The sequence below is a fragment of the Salvia hispanica genome, chromosome 4 (assembly GCF_029641045.1).
Source record: "Salvia hispanica isolate PSC_SH4W2 chromosome 4, Shi_PSC_v1, whole genome shotgun sequence".
NCBI classification, from domain to species: Eukaryota; Viridiplantae; Streptophyta; class Magnoliopsida; order Lamiales; family Lamiaceae; genus Salvia; species Salvia hispanica.
The window spans coordinates 51,969,920-51,990,768 of NC_142695.1; the positions used below are offsets into that span (position 1 = coordinate 51,969,920).

At 34.7% G+C, this 20,849-nt stretch overlaps 4 protein-coding genes across 9 annotated transcripts; 2 read left to right on the forward strand and 2 right to left on the reverse strand.

Moving 5' to 3' along the window:
- The first annotated feature begins 1,142 nt into the window (after positions 1 to 1,142).
- On the forward strand, positions 1,143 to 2,518 carry LOC125194020 (transcription factor MYB10-like). Of its 2 annotated transcripts, none has more exons than XM_089056079.1 (3): positions 1,143 to 1,305; positions 1,406 to 1,565; positions 1,980 to 2,518. In XM_089056079.1, exons 1-3 carry the CDS (start codon positions 1,176 to 1,178, stop codon positions 2,431 to 2,433), a joined length of 744 nt encoding a protein of 247 aa, XP_088912205.1. In that variant the 5' UTR covers positions 1,143 to 1,175; the 3' UTR covers positions 2,434 to 2,518. The 2 variants fall into 2 exon arrangements, with proteins under 2 accessions (XP_088912205.1, XP_047947968.1); XM_048092011.2 differs by having other exon boundaries at positions 1,145 to 1,305; positions 1,406 to 1,535.
- A 1,818-nt stretch (positions 2,519 to 4,336) lies between these two features.
- On the reverse strand, positions 4,337 to 9,212 carry LOC125194018 (cadherin EGF LAG seven-pass G-type receptor, putative (DUF3527)). 4 transcript variants are annotated; one of them, XR_016128961.1, is made up of 5 exons: positions 8,733 to 9,212; positions 5,890 to 7,654; positions 5,569 to 5,806; positions 4,675 to 5,132; positions 4,337 to 4,579 (listed from the first exon to the last, which is right to left on the reverse strand). XR_016128961.1 is itself a non-coding variant. In XM_048092010.2 (3 exons), the coding sequence occupies exons 2-3, from the start codon at positions 7,522 to 7,524 to the stop codon at positions 5,651 to 5,653; spliced, it is 1,791 nt and encodes a 596-aa protein (XP_047947967.1). In that variant the 5' UTR covers positions 7,525 to 7,654; positions 8,733 to 9,211; the 3' UTR covers positions 5,404 to 5,650. The 4 variants fall into 4 exon arrangements, 1 of the variants encoding a protein (XP_047947967.1); XR_016128960.1 differs by having other exon boundaries at positions 4,337 to 5,070; XR_016128959.1 differs by having other exon boundaries at positions 4,337 to 5,132.
- On the forward strand, positions 4,554 to 5,312 carry LOC125195366 (uncharacterized). Its single transcript, XM_048093524.2, has one exon. The coding sequence runs from the start codon at positions 4,554 to 4,556 to the stop codon at positions 5,214 to 5,216; it is 663 nt and encodes a 220-aa protein (XP_047949481.1). The 3' UTR covers positions 5,217 to 5,312.
- Positions 9,213 to 13,482: 4,270 nt separating the features above from the next.
- On the reverse strand, positions 13,483 to 16,069 carry LOC125191822 (uncharacterized). Of its 2 annotated transcripts, none has more exons than XM_048089243.2 (5): positions 15,868 to 16,069; positions 14,703 to 15,158; positions 14,358 to 14,543; positions 13,915 to 14,091; positions 13,483 to 13,746 (listed from the first exon to the last, which is right to left on the reverse strand). In XM_048089243.2, the coding sequence occupies exons 1-5, from the start codon at positions 15,913 to 15,915 to the stop codon at positions 13,645 to 13,647; spliced, it is 969 nt and encodes a 322-aa protein (XP_047945200.1). In that variant the 5' UTR covers positions 15,916 to 16,069; the 3' UTR covers positions 13,483 to 13,644. The 2 variants fall into 2 exon arrangements, with proteins under 2 accessions (XP_047945200.1, XP_047945201.1); XM_048089244.2 differs by lacking the exon at positions 15,868 to 16,069 and adding an exon at positions 15,246 to 15,328.
- Positions 16,070 to 20,849: the final 4,780 nt, after the last annotated feature.

Below are 20,849 nucleotides of genomic sequence, written 5' to 3' on the forward strand. Positions count from 1 at the left end.
TCATTTGGGTTGGAACATTGTAAAAAGAAAATGTGTCATTTAGGTTGGGACGTAGATAGTTGCAAATTTTAGTAAAACTTTAAACTAATAGTGTTTGATTAGTAGTGAATGAAAATGATGGAATGGATCATATATATTTTTTTAAAATTGCATTGGATACTTGAAGTCAATTATTGCAAACGCTTGATAAATGGGTGAATAATATATAGGGAGTACTACTTAATTAGCTTGATAAGTGACAAACGAGTAATATTTAAATTAAGCACAATATCTACGCACTACGATAAATTATTGTAAACACCATATTTCAAATTAAGAGTTTTAAATTAAGCACAATATCTACGCACTACGATAAATTATTGTAAACACCATATTTCAAATTAAGAGGGCTTCTATTGTAGAATTATAATACTCCCTTTGTTCCCTATAAATATAGTTATTTTTCCATTTTGAACATTTTATAATTTTAGAATCATTTCAATTTTTAGTAAAAAGTAACACATTTTTTTCATTTTTACTTTTCTCTCTCTTATTTAAATACATTACACACATTTCTCTCTTATTTAAATACATTACACACATTTTTCTTAATCTCCGTGAAAAAAAATGACTTTACTACTATGAATTAAAAACATGGAGTACTTTAATTAGTTTAAGGTGTAGTCATAATTCAACTTATGAAATTTTCAATGAATTTACGGTAGTATATCACGATAAGGCCAAAAAATAGTAGTATCAATTTTGAAACAAACATTCTCCCAATTAATAAATGCACACATGCATCCGAATTTGTGTTTAAAACAAATGATTAAACTACATATACTACCGACCTAAACCCTAAATTATATATTACTACGTGTTGACAGTTTCAATGATTTTGAAAAGAGAAGCTTCATTGTAGTTTTTAGGCACATGAACCACAATGCAACATAATATAGTAGTATACGCTAAATCATTAATTTTCCTGTCTCTTTGCTCCTAATAAGTTCACACACTTTTATCACTATTCATAAATATCTCTGTGTGTTTCTCTAGGTGTCTTTATATCACTGTCTTTTGACTTTTTATATATACGTGTGTGAATATGTGATCATTACGAGAGTGAGATTGAGATTGTATGTGTATATATATCATTGCACATCTTGAATCAGAGATACTCCAATGAAGGGAAGAAAATGAGGAAATCGAGCGTTGACAAAAATGGAGTGAAGAAAGGAGCGTGGAGTGAAGAAGAAGACAGCAAGCTAAGATCTTATGTTCTCAGATATGGCCACTGGAACTGGAGATTGCTGCCTAAGTTTGCTGGTAACAAATTATACCACTCCATTGAATCCATTATTTACTACTCCTAGTAGTGTTGTGTCGTGTAAGATTCATGATTTCTGATCATATAGATTTATTACAGGTCTAGCTAGATGTGGCAAGAGTTGCAGATTGCGATGGGTCAACTACCTTAAACCAGGTCTTAAACGAGGTCGTTTCACCCAGGAAGAAGAAATCCTTATAGCTAAACTTCACCGTCAGCTCGGCAACAAGTACGCATTTCAATGTCCCAGATCGGTTGTGTAAGACAATTGGTGTGGGGCGGTGTTTTAAAACTTGGATCTGACCGGCCCGATTCGACCAGTTCAGTCACGAATTGACTAAATACATCATCCACTAAAAAACACCCTCATTTTTGTGACCTACTAAAATTAAGGGGCGCAAATGAAAAGCATTCATGAGAGCAAAAGATTAAGGATGCAGTGGGCAATTGTGCCTTAAGGATGTTTTTCTTTGCGCCCTAAAATTTGGTCATTTTTTGAAACTTTTCAATCTAAGTAATTGCATTTTGTTATAATGGTTATGCATCTCACCGTTAATTCTAGGGTTTCACCGTCTTTGGTTTTACGAAGAGTTCTTCTGTTTAGTTTGTAACGAACCTTCATTACATTTGATCATGTTTTATTTAAGATGAAACACATGATTTTCTAATGCAGGTGGTCCGCGATGGCGGCAAAGATTCCGGGAAGAACTGACAACGAGATAAAAAATTACTGCCACACACATTTCAAGAAACACACCAAAAAGGCTCCATCTCCATCTCAAATCACCCCATGCAAGAATCTAGAATCTTCTGAGGATCTTCAGACATCTGGTATGCTGATTCTGGAATCATCGGAGAGGTTGAATTCGCCGAATCCGATGGCTGTGACGTGTGACTCGGAAGACTGTGCTTCGTCTTCACAGTCTGCTGGAGCAGAAGAAGCTGAGGAGGAGGTGGTTATAGGAGAAAAGTGCGAAAGCCGAATGGGAATGAATTTCAATGATGGATGTCTGGAGAGTTTTTGGAACCAGCCATTTGTGGTCGATACTTGTTACAGTGATAATCACACCTACACGCCATCGATGGAGGAAGAAGCTGCAATTTACCCTTTTCACATAGTTCTCTAGTGATGCATGCTATATTGATATTGTTATTGTATGTACTTACTAATTAAGCTACCAATTACTATGTCAAGATTATTTTTGTGCTATATATCTTTGTGAAATTATTGTTTTATTAGTAAGAAACTCCAGAATCAAACTTCAGACTGATATTAATTATGTGGAGTACTATATACCACTATATTTCATCAGCAAACTCAATTAGGTAGTGCTAATTTCATGAATAGATGGAATATAAGATACATACTAATTTCACCTCTAACTGTGAAATGAATAAGCTAATTAAGTAGTGAATTTCTCACAAATCCATCCATAACCTTAAATTGATGTTAAGAATGATGTTTTGATATATTGTTTTCTTGAAGAGATTCATGGTTTCAAGTTTAAATGCAAATCAAAGAAGAATGGAGACTAATTGGGGTGATTGCGCCAAAATACACGAAATTTCACACGAATTTTGTTTTGCACATGAGCTATATATAATCTTTGTTCATAAATACATGAACTTTTGATTTTTCTCATTTTTAGATGACAAAATTTTCCGACGAGATTTAAGCTAAAGAACCAATACTATATCAGTGATAGAATTTAATTTGAACCTATTATTTTCATTTTTATGTTATTATAAATTGTAAAATCAACCGTATAAGATAAGTAAAATTAAAATATAAACAATTTCACGGAAAGTGCATAGATAATAGTGAAAATATCATTTAATAATGATTTTGAACAACATAAAATGTTAAAATACATCCCAATCGGATTTGTACGATCACATGCTTTATATGTTATGGTGTGGGACAAAATCTTCAAGAAGGTGAAAGCATGCATATTAATATGGTGTAGTGTAATTGTTTTCTAACTGGAAACTGCAATCACCAAAGAACTACAAATTTCAGAGACAGAAAATACTGTAAAAATCATGTCAATGGCAGAAAGAAAAGAGAAGAGCAGAATGTGAATATGGAGAAGAAGCCGCAGAAGAAACTCATTGCAGCATTCATCACAAACAACCTCGTACTGATTATGAGGAAGTGGAATCTTCTTATAATCATAATTATGAATATTATGTTGATTAGCACAATCTGCCCCTCAGCTGAGAGCTATCTTCAAGAAATACGGCGACATAACTAGTGGTAACGATGTCAAATAATCCGGTCTTCTGTCCATCTTCCTTCTGAGCTCCACCTTTTCAAGAGACATAAACTGAATGTGGGATGGACTTATTGAGTTGATGGAGGAGTTGGAAGCTTATGAAAAAACAAGTTTGCTCTTTACAGAGGGAAATGAATTATTGGTGATGAAGCAAGAATTAAAGCTGGAGTGATTGCTCTTGATGAGGAGCAGGTTGGAGCAGGAGAAGAAGCTCACCGTGAGTTTAGATCTGCTGTGAGATGATCCATGAGAATAAGGAAGCAGCCGGGCTGGCATGAGGCGTTTTGCTTGTTAATTTGAACTGATTATGCAGTTACTTTGTATGTTCAATCAATGCAATTGTTCTCGCGTTTTTATGTACGAAATATTATTATTCTGTCCATTTCCAAGCAATTAATTTGAAATAGGTTTCAAAATTAAGCATGTGTGAAGCAAATTAACAGTTCACATGGTAAATCTCAAGCATTTCTAGAAAAATCCAGATTTCATTTTGTACCTTTTTCATGATCATTTAGTTGTACCTCATTCCTTCATGCTCTGTGTGTTGCTGTGTGAGTAATATTTTCACGTAGGAATTGATGCTCACATATAAAGTTGTTTTCTTGCTGCAATTACAAACAGAGAGAAATCAAAATCACCCAGTCTCTCCACAAATTGGAGTAGCAATGGCAGGAGGAGATCGAGGGCGAGGGCGAGGGCGAGGAAGAGGAAGAGGAAGAAAGAGAAGTAGAGAATGTGAATATGGAGAAGCTGCAGAAGGAAACTTCCAAAATTATCATCATCAATCTCAGGTCTTAGTTTATACATTTTCTCAAAGATTACATCTTGGCAATTATGTTCTGTTACTACTGGTTTAGTAATATACAATCTCCTCCACAACTCAGGACTATCCATTTTCTCCTGCATTTTCTTCAAGAGGAGCAGTCCTCACTTCGCCTCGTTACCCCACCAAACCTTTTGGAAGCCGTACAATGAAGACTCAGGGCCAATCTTCCACCTTGACACCAAAATTAATCATAACTATCGATGATGATGAAGATGACGACAAGCCAGAGCTGCACCATCATGGCAAAGAGAAGGAAATGGACGAACCTAGCGTGGAACTCATCTCAGATATCCAAGGACCTCAACAGATGGGATCATCATCTTCCAATCATGTCTATGATTACATACACGGGTACAGGGTGAAGACAGAATTCGCCCCTCTGCTCAGAGCCATCTTCGACAAATATGGCAACATCACTAGTGGTGCAGATGTCAATTCGACGGACTTTGTCTCCGCCTGCCTGGAACGAATCTGCCAGATCTACCAAAGGCTAGAGCAGGCCAAGTTCGTTGATCTCACGCCTGCAGAGCTTCAAGGCATGATCTCTGAACTCCGCCTTTTGGAGAGCCATAAGCTGAGCGTGGGATGGATTCTTGATAGGGTGGAGTATATAGCTCAGACAAAGAACAGTTTCAAAGATTGCCAGCCTTATGAGGCTAGATCTGATGCATTGATCAGGCGATTAGAGAAGGATTTGGAAGCGTACGAAAGAGAAGTTTGTTTGCTGCAGCAGAAAATCTTATCAACCAAAGCAGAATTGTTGATGCACAAGGCCACATATAATCAAACAAAGGTGGTGTTCACATGAGGCAACTCTAAAGTGATTGGTCTCCAGAAACAATCTTTGATTCATGACTTTCTTTAGCAGCTTTTTGCAAATCTATCTGATTTCTGTCATTGACAATTTGGTTACTTTTTAATCTTTAGCATGAACAATTCTTCATATATTGTTATATTTTCATCTTTAACATGACCGGATACCAAACATCATGAACTGAGCATTTCAAAAGCTATATTCATAAATCATGATATTCATATGCAGACTAATGGGGATTAAAAACCCAGAGGCTGATAGCGGAAAGATAATCGGTTACAACTGTAATAACTAACCTTCCAAATAGTAACTAATTCTACAACACAAATGGAAATAACTATCATACCATGTATGTATGGTGTAACCTTTTGCTTGCTAATGGTAGCAGTATTTATACACACTAATTCCTCGGCACCTCGCCTCAAGCCCTATACACTGGATCGAAGAACAGGACTTCGCGAATGAATCAAAGCAGCAGCAATAGCAAAAGACTGCAAAGTTGACAGAGTCGACTGGAAATTGATATAATACAAGCCCTTGTGAATGTTCACCATTTTCATGCTTGGTAGACTTTGATTTGAACCCTGTATATTTGCATACGGCTAAGTAATGGATGAAGATAACAAGAAGATTATTCAGATAGTGAGAAGGGTATATGTATGCGAACCTGCATAAAGAGATCAAATGACTTGCATTCCTGGGACGAATAATCTGTGCTTCCCGGCCCAGTGTTGAAAATTGTTAGTGGGCAGCCAACATCCCAGCCTCCACAGTCGCAGTGGCCACCAGATTTCCACCTCTCAATAATGCTCGAAGGGCCACCCACTCTCGTTCTTGGTCCACCATGAATACCTGCGGGTATCAAAATGTCTGTGCTGGTTGAGCATTCGCCTCTGTTTCTGGAGTGTTTGGTAGGTGTTGTGGCATCTGGAGATTTTTTGTTTCCGGATTTTTTAAGAAACTTCAATCCCCAACCTCCAGCCTCGACCTCAGCCTCGACATGGTGGTGGTAAGTATCCTTCACAACAATGGCGGCCAACTCAAGATTTGGTGCGTATTTATATTCTGCACACCTCTCAACTACGTCGGGAAAATTATCACCTTCAGATGGTTCCAATGGAGTGTCTTCAAGAATGGCACCTGATATGCCTACTTTAGAAGAGGATCTCTGCTTATACGCATGACTTGGCCTGAAAACATCCACCATTTTCTTCGTCAATCTCTTGTTCTTCTTGTGGGCTTGATTTGAGGTCTGCATCTCCCCTGAGCGGTTGTCATTGTTGATAGATAGAACGAACTGTGTCTCCCTAACTTCCATGCTATTGGAAGAAAATCCGACTGAAGAAGACACTCGCATCTGAGCAATATTTTGTGACTCAAGTTCACGCTCTTTCTTGCCATTTCTCCGCGCATGGAATGTGTATAAGTAGTCCAAACCTTTGTCATCTGAACACTCAACCTTTGACAAATCAGCGGAATAGACCTCCCTCTTATCATCCACAGTGAAAACATGGTGAGGGAGTCCATCCTTCCATGTACACTGTAGCATTCCTTGGAATGAGATACCCGAAGATGATGACTGATCAGAGCTCGAGCTTGTGCTCGATATAGAAGCATCCCTTCTGTGCAGAGGTGCAGATGCATATCTATGATCAAGAACTTTTACCTCCTTTTCCAAGTTAGGGGATATGGTACCGGTTGCTTTTACAGAGCCCGCAAAATCCGAGTAGAATTGCTCGCTCGCGCCAAGAAAATTTGTTTTCATAAACGTGGCATCTAAGGAGCCAAATTGTTGGAGCAAAGGGCTCTTCAAGATGTTGATCATGGTCTGGCTACCGGAGACAGTGCCAATGGTCCAGTCACCAGTTGAGTCCACGATGACCTCAGTGCCACCAACCAATGGATATTCAATTTTCATATTACTTGAACTTCTATCCCTGATATATGCTAAACTACTAGTATGATCCGTCAAAATATCAACTTTTGAGCTAAAATTCCTAGCTGCTGCCCTTACTGCAAAATTACGTATTGACTGAAGGCAACGAATAGCATACTTTTCATCAAATGTGATAATATGCTTAGGAAGACTATTCCGTGAGGCGTGGATGTTCTGAAGGAACACCTCCCTGCAAGTTGCACTAGCTCTTGACCTCCTTTTGCTTAGTATCAGGGTCTTGCTGGGCACTAAGTTTCTTTTGGGAACGAGAGTTTCTTGACTGGATTCTACACATCCAGTAGCACACAGTACTGCATTGTCCTCCTCACTACCATCTTTCCCCAAGTTTGTACTTGGGCTTTCCATACTCCAGCTCCAAGGAAACACAATACATTAATGGAAGAATACGAGCAAGTTAACACTTTCAACTTCTGCTACGCTCATTAACTATGGTGGAAACTTAGCCTTATGTTATGCAATACTTACTCCGAGCAATCTGGAGAATAACATATAAAAACAGTTAGTACAATCTGATCCAAAAGGTATCCAGAAGAGGAGGGATAATCAAGAAGCAAACCACAAACAAATTGGATAAACATAACCCACAAAATTTTAAAGGGCAAACAGCATTTATCCTTTCGATTAGTTAAAGTCAGTAAAGTTACAACGCCCAGCTAAAAAATTCTCATATGAAACATCAGGCACATGATCATCTACCTCAGTAAGGAAAGAATCAAGAAAAAAAGGGCATTTCAACCTTCATCTAGATATAGTAAACAAACTCAAATTGCAGAACTTTCGACTTGCATAATGAAAAAAAATCATTTAATCAAAGGTGTTGAAGAAATAACAGAAATTACCAAAAGGAGAGATCACAGATAAGATCTTCACAAGGAGGGGATTCATCACCACATTAATTATACTAACAGTATTCAAACTAATTCTTGTTCTACACAACTAGAATAAATACTTCCTTTAATCAACCAGTAAAAACACTAGCTGATCTCTGAGTAACAAAATCACAGAAGAAAATATACCCACATCAGTCAAAACAGAGGCTTCACTGAATCCTAACTCACTGAGGCTCTTGACAATAAAAAAACTGAATATTTGAAGTAAAATATGAAAAAGATAGACCTGTTATAGTAGAACTACACCAACCAATCCAATCCAACAAAATGCCAATCAGGTCTATTTTGTTCAATTAAATAAGATCATGAATATGACTAATAACCATAAAGAACATCAAAGATCAAATCAGAGCAACCATCCTAAAACCACATAAATCCATAAATACTCCAAAACTTTATAACAAAGCAACTCGACAAATTACATACATCCAAATATAAACCATTATCTTCACGTAAAGAATTGAATTGAATCTTTTAAAGTAAAATCACTCCAAACTTGGACCAAACTCAGCCGAATCCCTTTTCAAGAAGAGCAAAGTCTTGCAATAAACAAGTTATCACTTCCAAGCAATACCCAGAAAGTAAAAAACTACCAATCCAAAGCACAAAGTGGATATTCCAGAAAGCATAAAATATAAACAACAGTAAAGGAAGAAACTTTACCAAAATTCGACAATGAAGAAGAAGAATAAGAAGCTCCGCCACTCCAAAAAAAGCTTTTCCTACCCACAAATACACAAATGTCTAGACGTGTGCTTTGAAATCAAACCACACAGAAGCTTCAACTGTATAAGTAATTGTCAAACGGCTCAAGTAATTGACCAAAAAAAGAGAAAAAAATTGTCTATGGTGGGATCTACACGTATCTAAAATTCTTGAAATTTCATGGCCCAGCCCAACCAATCCTCTAATTTTTAATGCTTCGGAAACGGAAATGGCGAGAGAGAGAGAGGAGAGAGAAGGAGAAGGGTGTGAGTGTGAGTGAGCTGGTACGCACGAAGAGGGGAGAAGTCATACGCCCACTAGGTGAGTGGATACGCAAACACGGAAACCGACACGGCCACGAAAAAACAAACGAGAGCCCAAAAAGAAAGAAACGGTGGACCCTTTTCTGGTTTCTCTTACATGTGAAAAAATATGGCATTTATTAATTAATTTTAATGGAATTGTGCTGGATGAAGATGCAAGGGCCATCGCCACATTAATTCTTTTGAGGTGTTGTGTTTCAGTTGAGGCGTGAAAACTTTCAACTGATGGGATTTTGGAGGTGATATTTATTGCACTCATGTATGTATTCCAAATTTGTTCATACAATATGTTTTAATTTATGCAAATTGCTAAATAAATCAGGTGATTTTTACAATTATAGGTTTAGGTTGATGTTGCAGTCGTGTTTAAAATACGTGGACTAAACGTGTTTGTACTTGTGATTATTACATTGTTGTTTTATCCGGTGCTATTTTAAAATCGGTTGTTATATCATTATTAATACTACCTCCGTTTCTAAAAATTGTCCCATTTTGATCCGACACGGGTTTTAAGAAATGTAATGAAAAGTGAGTTGAAAAAGTGAGGGTATTGTGGGTCCTATTTTTTATATAATAGTTTTATAATAAAAGGTGAGTAGGAATAAATTAGTGAAATATGAGATCCACTACCGAAAATGGTAAAAGTGAAATGAGACAAATTTTGAAGAACGGATGGAAATAGGAAAAATTGGACAAATTTTCAGGGACGGAGCTAGTATGACAATAAAATGGAAAATGGGATTGATAATTGCTAAAATACTATCAAACTTTAGTAATATGATTTGTATAGTATAGTATTTTAACTTTAGAGTGATATTTGTAATTGTATAAATATAATCATAACTAATGAATATACATAAAATATGTGTTCTAGATTGAATATGTGAGATCTAGCTTATCAAACAAATATTTATTGTTAAATTATACTACAAAAATCAACAAAATCTTGTTAGCAGACAGTGAACCTGATGTCTAGTCTTTTCTTTTAATCTTCTTCTTTTGTCGAGAGCAGCCATGTGGAGACTTTAATATAGTAATGGCGATTAATTTAAGTGGTCGCGATTTTTTTAGTAATTACAGTAGATATTTGTTATATGTCCACAGACCACAATAATTAAGTTCAATTATAATACGGTAATCAAATTTAGTAGTACTCGTACAGTTTAATTTGGGATCCAAATGTTCCAAACTGCGACTTAGTTGTACTTCAATAGTTATTTAAATTATAAATTTTTGGACTGTAAAATTATGGTCAGTCTTAATACAAGATTTGAAATTAAATTATTCAATTACAAAATAACGTTGTTTCAATGAAATATTTTTTCATTTTATTTTTTTCAAACAAAGCTGTTTTAAACATCACCAAATACGTCATTTATGTATATAAATAAAAAATAAAACTTTGCTAGTATTCAATTTTCAAATATTTATAAATTTTAAATAAGTACTAGTATAATTTATTAGCGGTCTTATTTAATGCTCAAATCACTTTGCATCTCTCTAAATTATATTTAGCCTATAACTCTTATCTATATTTAATAGAGTATACTCATTCCGGAAGGGCAGGCCTTTTCACATAAAGTGGTGCTATTTTTTTTATATATTTAAGCAAGGAAATATTCATTATAAGTAGCCTTTTAAGTTTTGAACAACAAAAAAGTGTATCGAATCCGCCAAATATTGTATTTGTTGAATACATACAAAATATTAGTACTATGTTTTTATAAAGTTTCTTATGGTTTTTTCTTTAGTACTAATTCATTATACCTCCCATTTAAGAATAACTTACAATCTACAACAGTTGTCTTGAAATATACTCGTACCCACTTTTGGATTCATTAGGGAGAAAATAATTTGAATGCGACATTAATATACACTATACAACTTATCTTTCTTTTAGATAAATAATAATTTATCACTATAATGGCCGTTGAAGCTCAAACAGTCAATATATTGGAGTATTATATAAGTACAATTCACTAACAATATTTTTCGTTAGTTACTAACTAACCTCAAACACTTATTAAATACTAGTATAACCCATTTTTATTATTTATTTTAAAATTTAAAGCCCTCACAAATTTCCACGTTCAAAAAGAAGTATAAAATCAAAACTAATTAATTTCACAATTAGTTATACAAATTCATTCAATCATACATTTTACATGAGAAATACTAGTTAATAAAAATTGTTGATTTGACGAAGTCAAATAAATGTTATCATTTTACATATTTATAATTGGATAATATTTTTGCAATTGGACCAAAAATGATCCTCACCATAAAATGACAAGTAACACTATAGTAGGGCATCTATCAAAAAACCTTATGTAGGGCATATATGTTTCTCAATCTTAATATTTTATTTAAAACATTTTTTTAACATTCCATGATTTAATAGGTCTAATAGGTCCGAAGACTGGAAGGTACAAATCCAAAATTCGGCGCAATTAACTATCTATACGCTAGCATTATTAAATATTGTAACAAAAATTAAGATAACATATATTAGACTACATAGTTTAAATATTATATGTTGACTACGAATGGGAAATGGTTTCTGCATGATAACAACCCACAAGTTTATGAAAATTAGAATAAAAATTTGTTAAGTTGGTGGTTATAGTATTTAATTTTAAACACTTAATTTGAAACTTGAATGCGATTTCAAAGTATAGTACTACTGAAAACTCCAAATTTTCACTTGGTTGCCAATTTTTCCATTATATGTGGTTCATGTACCTAACAGTTTTTTATTTCAACTTTTTAAGTAGAAATAGAATTATTTAATTTTACGAGGACAACGACTAGGACAGAAGCATAATTTAATTTTGCGGAATCCGTTACACCAACTACCCAATTGGAAAATACGAACCACCATTAACAACAGAGACAAAATTATAGAGGTAAAATGGAAAATACATTTCTTAGAAAGAAAGATGCCATCTATTAAAAATAGGAGTATAAAAATAACATTCATTCCCACTGTGTTTTACTCGATCCGTCCACAATAAATGAAAAAACTCGCATACAATCGGAGCATTGCTGGAAATACTCATCGTGTCCTACCATCATGTTAGAAATGCGTAAGAACAACAATCTACACATACGAAACCGAAGGCTAAACACATGTGGTGACTCGTCGGTAAAATAAGCATGCACAAGACATTCGATGCAACATTTTCATGTTCTATAGGCACGTTGGTCCTTACTAGACGAGGCCCAAGAAGCGACCTTCTTCGCAGCTCTTTTCCCAATGGGCTTCAGCCTCCAATATTAACTGAATAATTAGTACTAGTATCTTCCTTCTTAATTGGAATTAATTGTCATTTCCTTCATAAGGATCTATTTTGTTTTGAGAGTTTATGTGGATAAAGAGAAATTCATTAATCAAGATTAGTGAATTTATGAATGATTTGTGTGGTATTTATAAAAGGAGAAGATGAATAAAAATATATATATTTTTTTAATTTTAAAAATTCAGTTGCGACCTCAAACGTGGCCTATGACACAGCCGATCGAATTCGCGGGTTGCATCGGTGGTCCATCTCGCGGCCGCTGTGCCCCATCAACGTCCTGTACAATTCCGATTTCCGGAAATTCAGCAGTGTTGTGAATGGCCTTTTGATTATGAAAAGTTACAAAATTATAGTATAACCTAGGGTTATAATTTAATTTGATTACTGACATATAATTAGAATATCATTAGAACTCTGTCGTTGACTCTGGCTAATTGTGTTCAACCCATTCATGTACTCTGCATATTATATGAAAGCTCCTGACTTTTAGGCTCAATTGGATACTGTCATACCAAATTTTGACATTTTTCTTTTGTTTTGTTTTGCAAATTGATTCTTTTTGGGTGATTGTTTTGTTAACTGTTCTTACTTTTGTCATTTGCATTTGCCATTTTGAGGCAGCATTAATCTTAAGATTGCAAGTTTGCAACAATTAATCTACTCGAACTGTTTTGTTGATCAGCTAGTGATTGATCATATATATGAAATTTATATAGGTAATTTCAAGACGATTCTTCACAATTTTTTAAACCTGCATCTTCTATATATTTTCAATGCATCTCCTATATGATTGCATTATACCTTTATACTTACTATATACTCCTAGTTACTATATACTCCTATCAACTTTAATTCAAAATTGAAAAATAATTTTAAAAAATGGATTATGTATTGTATTAGTTTTAAAATGCATCAAATATATTATTGTTATAATGCTTTCAGTTGTATGGAAATAGGTTTGATGAAATCTTTACCAATAGATTTAGTACCGTTGTGTTGTAATTCGAAGCTTAAAATAGTTGGCTATGAACTCAACCAAACACATTTCGACTGCTTCAAAAGATCAAATACTAAGACACAACTTAATAAAGGATAAATATGTGTATGATCATTCAAGAACTAGAGCATGTGTTATGTGTATATGACAAACAGAAACAGCACAAATACGTACAAAGGTAAACTAAAAGTTACAAATATATACTACATGATGTTAAGGTGGTAGAAAATTAGTGATATACTTGTGGTTAATTAGATCCAAGATTGGATTGGGTAGTTGCATTTGAATGAATTCACTTCACTCATTTGTGCAAATAACTCCGATGGGTCGATACACTCTTCTTCTTTCGCAGCCTGAAATTAACATACAACTATTTCAATATCGATCGAAGAAAATTCAAGAATGTGTTGTTTACTATTTATATTAAGTAAACAGATAATAAAGGAGAGAGACAGACGTTTTCATTGTCAGAATTATGTCACTTTGAGTGGGACGAAATGAGTTGGAATGCATGGCCATACCTTGTGGTGGTAATCAGGCATGGAGTTTTGGAACATCTGGTTAACATCTTCATCTACGTCGTCATCTTGGTTGTTACCGGAATTTCTTGCAAGATCCGCCTCCCCGAGTTCATCGTTTTTGGCAAATCTTCCCCTCACCCTCGGCCGGCTGTCTGCCAGCGTTTTCCGGCATGCATACTGCATTTTACACGTGCAATAATAAACATCACAAATTCTAATTGATTTTGCAGATTATGTTTGATAATGAAATACGATGTCTTAATCTAAATCCACAAACATCCATCTCTTATCTGCATCTGTTCCTGTTTGACTCAATTTCTCTTTTATGAAAAAATAGGATCTGTTCCTTTCCCTTTTCATTTTCAATCTTGATGTAATTCTTCCATATTCTATGCTTTTTCTACGTGTTAGACATGCAAGGGATCAGAGAATTAAAAAAAAACCTTGATTTTCTTGCTAAAATTCCTTTGATTTCTTTTGTTGAGATATCGATGGATCTTCCTCTTCCTTTCCTCAGCCGATATTTTCCCCACTTTAAACGTTGGATCTTCCAAGCTTGAAATCTCAGACGCCAAAGTCCTACTTGGACTTCCGTTGACCATATGTTGACTCTCACTACTACTCAGTGCCTTCACATGCAAATAAATTAAATTTGTAAAAATTTCAATTGTTCGCTATTAACTTGGCCCGAGATTGAATTGGTCAAAAGTTGACCAATTTAACTACTAAAACATGAAACTCGTAAAATTAAAATATGGACTCAATTTTATCTAATCCATCGAACTGACCTGAAGATCAGCGGCGGAGCAATGGAAAGCCGCGGCGGCAGCGCCCTGGGATTCCATCTCGTGGTGCGAGAAATCGGACCCGAGAACCCCAGAGAGAAACAGCCACGACCTGTCCAAGGGCGTCATGTGGCCCGAGGACAGGTACGGGCCGATCACGGGATCCACGAGCGCGCAGGGGGGCTGGAGGTAGTCCCCCGGCTGCTGCTCGGGGTTGTACAAATGCGGCGGATAGAGCGATCCCTCCGCCGCCGCGGCCTCGCCTAGTAACTGATCGTGAGTGGCGGTGAAGGAGGGAGAGAGGCTGAAATCGATGGAGGCGGAGATGTCGTCTTCCACCGCCATGGCCGCCTTGTTGCCTCCTTCACCATTATTATACCACCAATTTGAACTCGAACCAACCTCTGAGTTTTGAAGGAAATATTCCGATTCGAAAATCTGTGGGCTTGTAATTTCATCCTGCAAAAATAAAGACTATAACTTATTAACAATTAAACACTAACAAAATTCAAAATGAACAAATTTTGGTTGAGCTAGCAATCATACACTCATAATAATTGGTAGAAGAATGTGTGGTTTTTTTGTGAGATGAATTTATGAGAAAATTTGTAGAGATTTATGTACCTAAATGGCATCAAATGAAGGCACACAAGATGGAACTTGTGGGTGATCTGATATAGATATTTTTGCAGAAAATAGAAAAAAGGTGGGTGCATATGTGCTCCATGTGGGGTGTGGAAATGAAATGTGAATACCACTATTCCTAAACAAGGAAATATTTTGGTATTTTTGAATTTGCAGAGATAAGACTGATGTCCATTTTTGGACAAACTTTGGGAACTTAGAACCATATATAATGACATGCTATGCTAATGCTATCCTACCATGTGAAGTGCTTCTATCCTTATTCAGCCTAGCTCAATAAAAGAATCAATATTAGGTAACTTATTGTATAAGCTCAAAAGGCTAAATATTCCATCAATTGTGTATGGTCTTGGGAGAAAATGGAGTGGCCACACATCATATACTATAATTTTTTATTATTAGTATTATTTTTGTTGACATATCCACGATTGTATTCATATGCAGTCCTAACATAAAATTGTGATTGAATAAATGAATAGAAAAAAGGAAAGAAAGAAAAGGGTTTTGGAATTGAGGGAATTACAATAGGAGGATGGTGTTGTTGTTGAGGAGGAACCATGTTTTGCATCATTGTTTTCTGTCCCAGCCTTCATTGATGGGAAGATTAGTACACTAATTAGCATACCAACATATATGTATATTTTTTCAAGAGGATGGATAATTAAGAGTGAAGAAACCTAGATATGGATGGATTGAGATGAATTAAACAGACAGAATTAAGCATGGGTATGCTGATGGTAGATTACAACATCCAGAAATAAGAGTTAGTTTATATAGATTTCCTAATGTAGAAGGTGAATCCGAAAATGTTGGTGGGCCACATATTTCATAATTTAAACCATTTTATTTTGGGGGAATATGCTCCGACGTGGCATATTTATTCCATATATATAGATGTAAAAATACAAAATGACTTACTAGATGTTAGTTTATTATAACAATGAATTACTATATAAGGAGTATAATTTGATATCGATATTCTTAAATTATATATACCCTATTCGTCCCACAAAAGATGTCACAAGACAAGACTAGCTAGTTCATATTTCTAAAATAAATTCTTGAAAATGTACAAATAACTACGGAAATTTTTTAATTCTTTGAGCCAAATTCTAACTCTAATAGCTTAAGGAATATAATTTTCAATTAAATAGATTAATCCATATATCTCACATGATTAGATAACACTGGTCACGTGGCTTCATGGTCAAAGGATTTATTAGTAAGATTTTAATAACCTAGGACCTTGGATTCCAAACATATTTCCTTGTCGAAGAGAATATATATTATTTCTAGGATGATCATAATATTCTGTATTAAAAGTGGCGAATTGGATGTTTGATTAGCTCCCATAATGTTAAAGTCGTGTCGCTTGAGACCACTTCATCCACAAGAATTTTTCCAATAATCAATATAGTCTTTAGGAGGATAAGTTTGTATCCAAAATTTTGATTCATACTAATATTTTAAAATTGGTGTATGTTTGATCTGATCTGATACACTCTCTATAACTTGTGGAGGAGTTCATTAGATTTTATCTCTTCATTGTAAAACAATTTAACTATCACGTACAAAGCCCTGAGGCCTGACCTCTTTGTGAGGAGGCACATTCTCTCCCGAAGTTATGGCTCAGTGCTATTTTGCAAGTGATGATTGAATTAAAAAGTGAACTATGGATTTAATTTTGGTAAACATCAACAAGAAGTGTGATAAGGAATCAATCACGATTGATGTAATTCAAATCCATCAAATTCTGTGTGAATAGATAGATAAAATTGATATAAAAAAATAAAATAAAAAAAGCATTAAAAAGATGTGAGTAAAGCACCAAATTCTTTGCTAAAAGAGCATTTCATAGCACGTTTGTGTGACTTTGAGACATATGATAAGAATCTTGTAACCTCACTTTTCCTTTTGATTTACTAGTATTATTTATTTTTGGTACCCTACGTAATTAGAGACCTCCTTTACTGTCAAAAGGCCCTTTCTCTTGTACTATTATTGTATTGTTTTGATATTATACTATAAATTCCAAAATTCAATAATTAAAGCAATATTCAAGACCAAATTGAGATTCAAAACGTTATTTAAATTAGAATCACACCAACCCCTCAATAAGGTTGTGATAAAATACAAACTTATATATTATACAAACTCAAAACTCCTCAACACAACTTCAACACAGTTTAAATACTACAATATAAACATAGTGTAAAGTTTCAAGATTTTAATGTCAACACAGTATCAACACAACATCAATCATTGACTACCGTTGAAATTCTGTTGACATTTTCCTGTTGATGTTTTTTTTGACCTGTTGACATTTTTCAATAGTCCAAATCGTAGTTTTGAGTTTGTACAATATTTAGAATTTTCATTTGATCACATCCCCCACTCAATATATATAAACCACTGTACGGAATTACACCAAACAACAATATAAAAAATACTACAGTATTAATTTAAGGGGTAACTGCTTTTAAAGTCACCAACTTTCTATGAATTCCGGTTTTTTCCACGAACTTTAAAAAGTTCGTGTAATATCACGAACTTTATTGTTGGTTGCCATTTTCCCATGTCAGATTTTCTGTTCTGATTCAAACTATTCGTTTCCTATTAAGACAATGTCCAAATTCTTTTTTCTTACTATCGTTATCTTCGTCTTTGAAATAGCTTCGCGTGGGTACCTTGTACGCCTCAATCGGAACTCGGATGAAGAAGTTATGACCATTTGATGAAGGCTGCGACCTTTGTGCGACCTTGTACCATTTCAAAGACGAAGATAACGACAGTAAGAAAAAAGAATTTGGACATTGTCTTAATAGGAAACGAACAGTTTGAATCAGAACGGAAAACTTGACATGGGAAAATGGCAACCGACAATAAAGTTCGTGATATTACACGAACTTTTTAAAATTCGTGGGAAAAACCGGAATTCATAGAAAGTTGGTGACTTTAAAAGCAGTTACCCCTTAATTTAAATATAACTATTTATATTCATTTCATGACTTGCACTTTCAAAAACCGAAAGTATAACAACACACCAATATTTGAATTTTTTTTGATTATATACTATGTCAAAGTTTTCCAAACCACCTTTTTAATCTGATATGTACTAATTTTGATTGATCTAATACAACCGTTAGAAAAAAAATATATTCACATGTCGAATGTTGGGCCATTGATGAAATCTTGATTAAAATTAAGGATATTAGCCTAAAAATTTAGCAGCTTTACGTGTGAGAAAATATAGGTTGGAACAGAATTTGTTTTGATTATATACTATGTCAAAGTTTTCCAAACCACCTTTTCAATCTGATATGTACTAATTTTGATTGATCTAATACTACTGTTAGAAAAAAAAATATATTCACATGTCAAATGTTGGGCCATATTGATGAAATCTTGATTAAAATTTTAGCCTAAAAATTAGCAGCTTTACGTGTGAGAAAATATAGGTTGGAACAGCACCTTAAGGCAAATCATGTCTTTTAAGGAATATGTTTCTTCTATATTTCCAAAGTAAGTGTAGCACAAAAATCTTAGATCCTTATATTCATCAAATCAAATAGTGTCTTTTATTGTCTGAAGAATCACAAATTTATCAGAGAATTGATTGAGGGAAATGGAAGAATAAATTTTCCCCTATATCCTTGACAAATTGGGAATGGAGGAAGTTGTTAAGATTGGAGGAGAATCTACTAAACATAGTATACACAAACAACTCTACACTCAAATCAAAGACTAAATCTCACATTAGGGTAATGTCATAATAGTCTCCGTGATACTTACACTGTTATAAAATGTACCAAAGAGAAAAATCGAAGCATAAAATTTTAAGAATCGAATTTACATCGCCCTAGAGTTTGATCATAGCTAGGCATGCACTAACCGAACCGAACCGGCAGTTAACTGCCAGTTTGTAACCCGGAACCGGAAGTGACGGTTCAAACTGGGGGACGGTTTGGTTCAGGTTCAAGAATTTGAGAAACCTGAACCAGCGGTTCACCGATTCTGTTGGGATATATAAGATATGAGAAATGTTTTAGAGACATAATGACAATGGAGGTTAAAATAGTCATTTTAGATTGTTTTATATTTTTATTTAAATAAATATTTTGTACATATACCATATTACCTTGTGCATATAAAAACATTTATTTATATTTAAGAATTACTTGCTTAGGAAAGTTGTGTGTAGGGGCATGTTAGGGTGCCATGATGCACTATTTATTAGCACTAAAAATACCTGCATACAAGGTAGATATAGTATAGTTAAAGGTCAGTACCGGGATATCGATCACAGGGAATAAGATTGCAACTGACTACCATATACTAAACATCATATACTATTTAGAGACACAAAGTTTTGGTTTGGTTTGTTAAAGCTAGACTGAAAGTAAATGAACAAATAAAAGAAAGCATAAAATCAAATAATACGAAACGGGCTAATGAATGTAGAATTTTAGGATTCAAAACACAATTGACTTCCTTGAATTACGGTCTCTAGAGTTATTAAGTCGGTCACTTAACTAGATTAAACCCCCTCCCGAGGTGAGAAATCTGTAGATTAGGTGTAATAATTGAAGTCTCCTTTTAATTCTTAGACCTAACTCCTAAAAGATTGTAAGACCAATGACCTCACATGAAACCTCAACTCTCCCGAGTTTTATTGAATTAAAGTGTGAATTATCCCTTGTCCAAGTCAACCATTTCGTCTCACGAGTACTCTAATCAACTCTAACATGTATTCAAGAGGTAGCTAACCAATTGAATATAGAAGACACAAGGATAAATCAAATAACTACAAGAGCTAACAAGGAAAATCAATTTAATTCTTCACCAAAAAATCCATAAAAGTTGTTCTACTCATAGACAAGTAAAAACTACAAATAAAGTACAAGACATGAAAGAAATAGATAAAACCCAAGGTTGAATCTTCGATCTCCAGTCTTCTCTTGCCTGGATCTGCAGAGCTCCGCTCCAATGGAAGATGAATGGTTATGTGTGGAATATGGGATGGATGAATGTGTAGAGGGGGAAGGATTGGATGCTCTGAGATAGAGATTATGAATTAGGTTAGAGGTATTTATAGGTTGGAAAAAAGGTTTCTTTTTTGATAATTTCGTGATCTTCAAGAAATAGGAGAGATTGGGCTTCACAATATACTAATTTCTTTTCTTCCGTAAATTTCCGCCAGCTTTGACTGCACTGTGCAATGTTCGTAGAATAGCCATAACTTTCTCCACAGAACTCTGATTGAGACGTGCGAGATATCCACGCGAAGCTCTTTCGAAGACGAAGAGATGGTATGCATTAAGAACTGATTGGACTTCAAAATCGCTGGTAGAATAGGCTCGAATAGAGTCTGCTGCACTTTGGCCTTTTTTTTCACTTTTTTCTATCTTTTTCTATCATTTATCAACAAACACATCAAAAATACCAAATGTATAACATATGCAATTTAAGAACATAATTTTCATGATTGACATTTAAAACGAGTTA

What these genes read in the sequence shown, in the direction of transcription:
- LOC125194018 (XM_048092010.2), bottom strand. Translation starts at nt 7,524, where the DNA reads ATGGAAAGCCCAAGTACAAACTTGGGGAAAGATGGTAGTGAGGAGGAC. An exon ending in CATTTGATCTCTTTATGCAG is followed by an intron (nt 5,807 to 5,889) that starts GTTCGCATACAT and finishes GCAAATATACAG; the next exon opens with GGTTCAAATCAAAGTCTACC.
- LOC125194020 (XM_089056079.1), top strand. Translation starts at nt 1,176, where the DNA reads ATGAGGAAATCGAGCGTTGACAAAAATGGAGTGAAGAAAGGAGCGTGG. An exon ending in ATTGCTGCCTAAGTTTGCTG is followed by an intron (nt 1,306 to 1,405) that starts GTAACAAATTAT and finishes GATTTATTACAG; the next exon opens with GTCTAGCTAGATGTGGCAAG. An exon ending in CAATGTCCCAGATCGGTTGT is followed by an intron (nt 1,566 to 1,979) that starts GTAAGACAATTG and finishes TTTCTAATGCAG; the next exon opens with GTGGTCCGCGATGGCGGCAA.
- LOC125195366 (XM_048093524.2), top strand. Translation starts at nt 4,554, where the DNA reads ATGAAGACTCAGGGCCAATCTTCCACCTTGACACCAAAATTAATCATA.
- LOC125191822 (XM_048089243.2), bottom strand. Translation starts at nt 15,915, where the DNA reads ATGATGCAAAACATGGTTCCTCCTCAACAACAACACCATCCTCCTATT. An exon ending in ATTTTAGCAAGAAAATCAAG is followed by an intron (nt 14,092 to 14,357) that starts GTTTTTTTTTAA and finishes TGTAAAATGCAG; the next exon opens with TATGCATGCCGGAAAACGCT. An exon ending in TGCCTGATTACCACCACAAG is followed by an intron (nt 13,747 to 13,914) that starts GTATGGCCATGC and finishes TGTTAATTTCAG; the next exon opens with GCTGCGAAAGAAGAAGAGTG.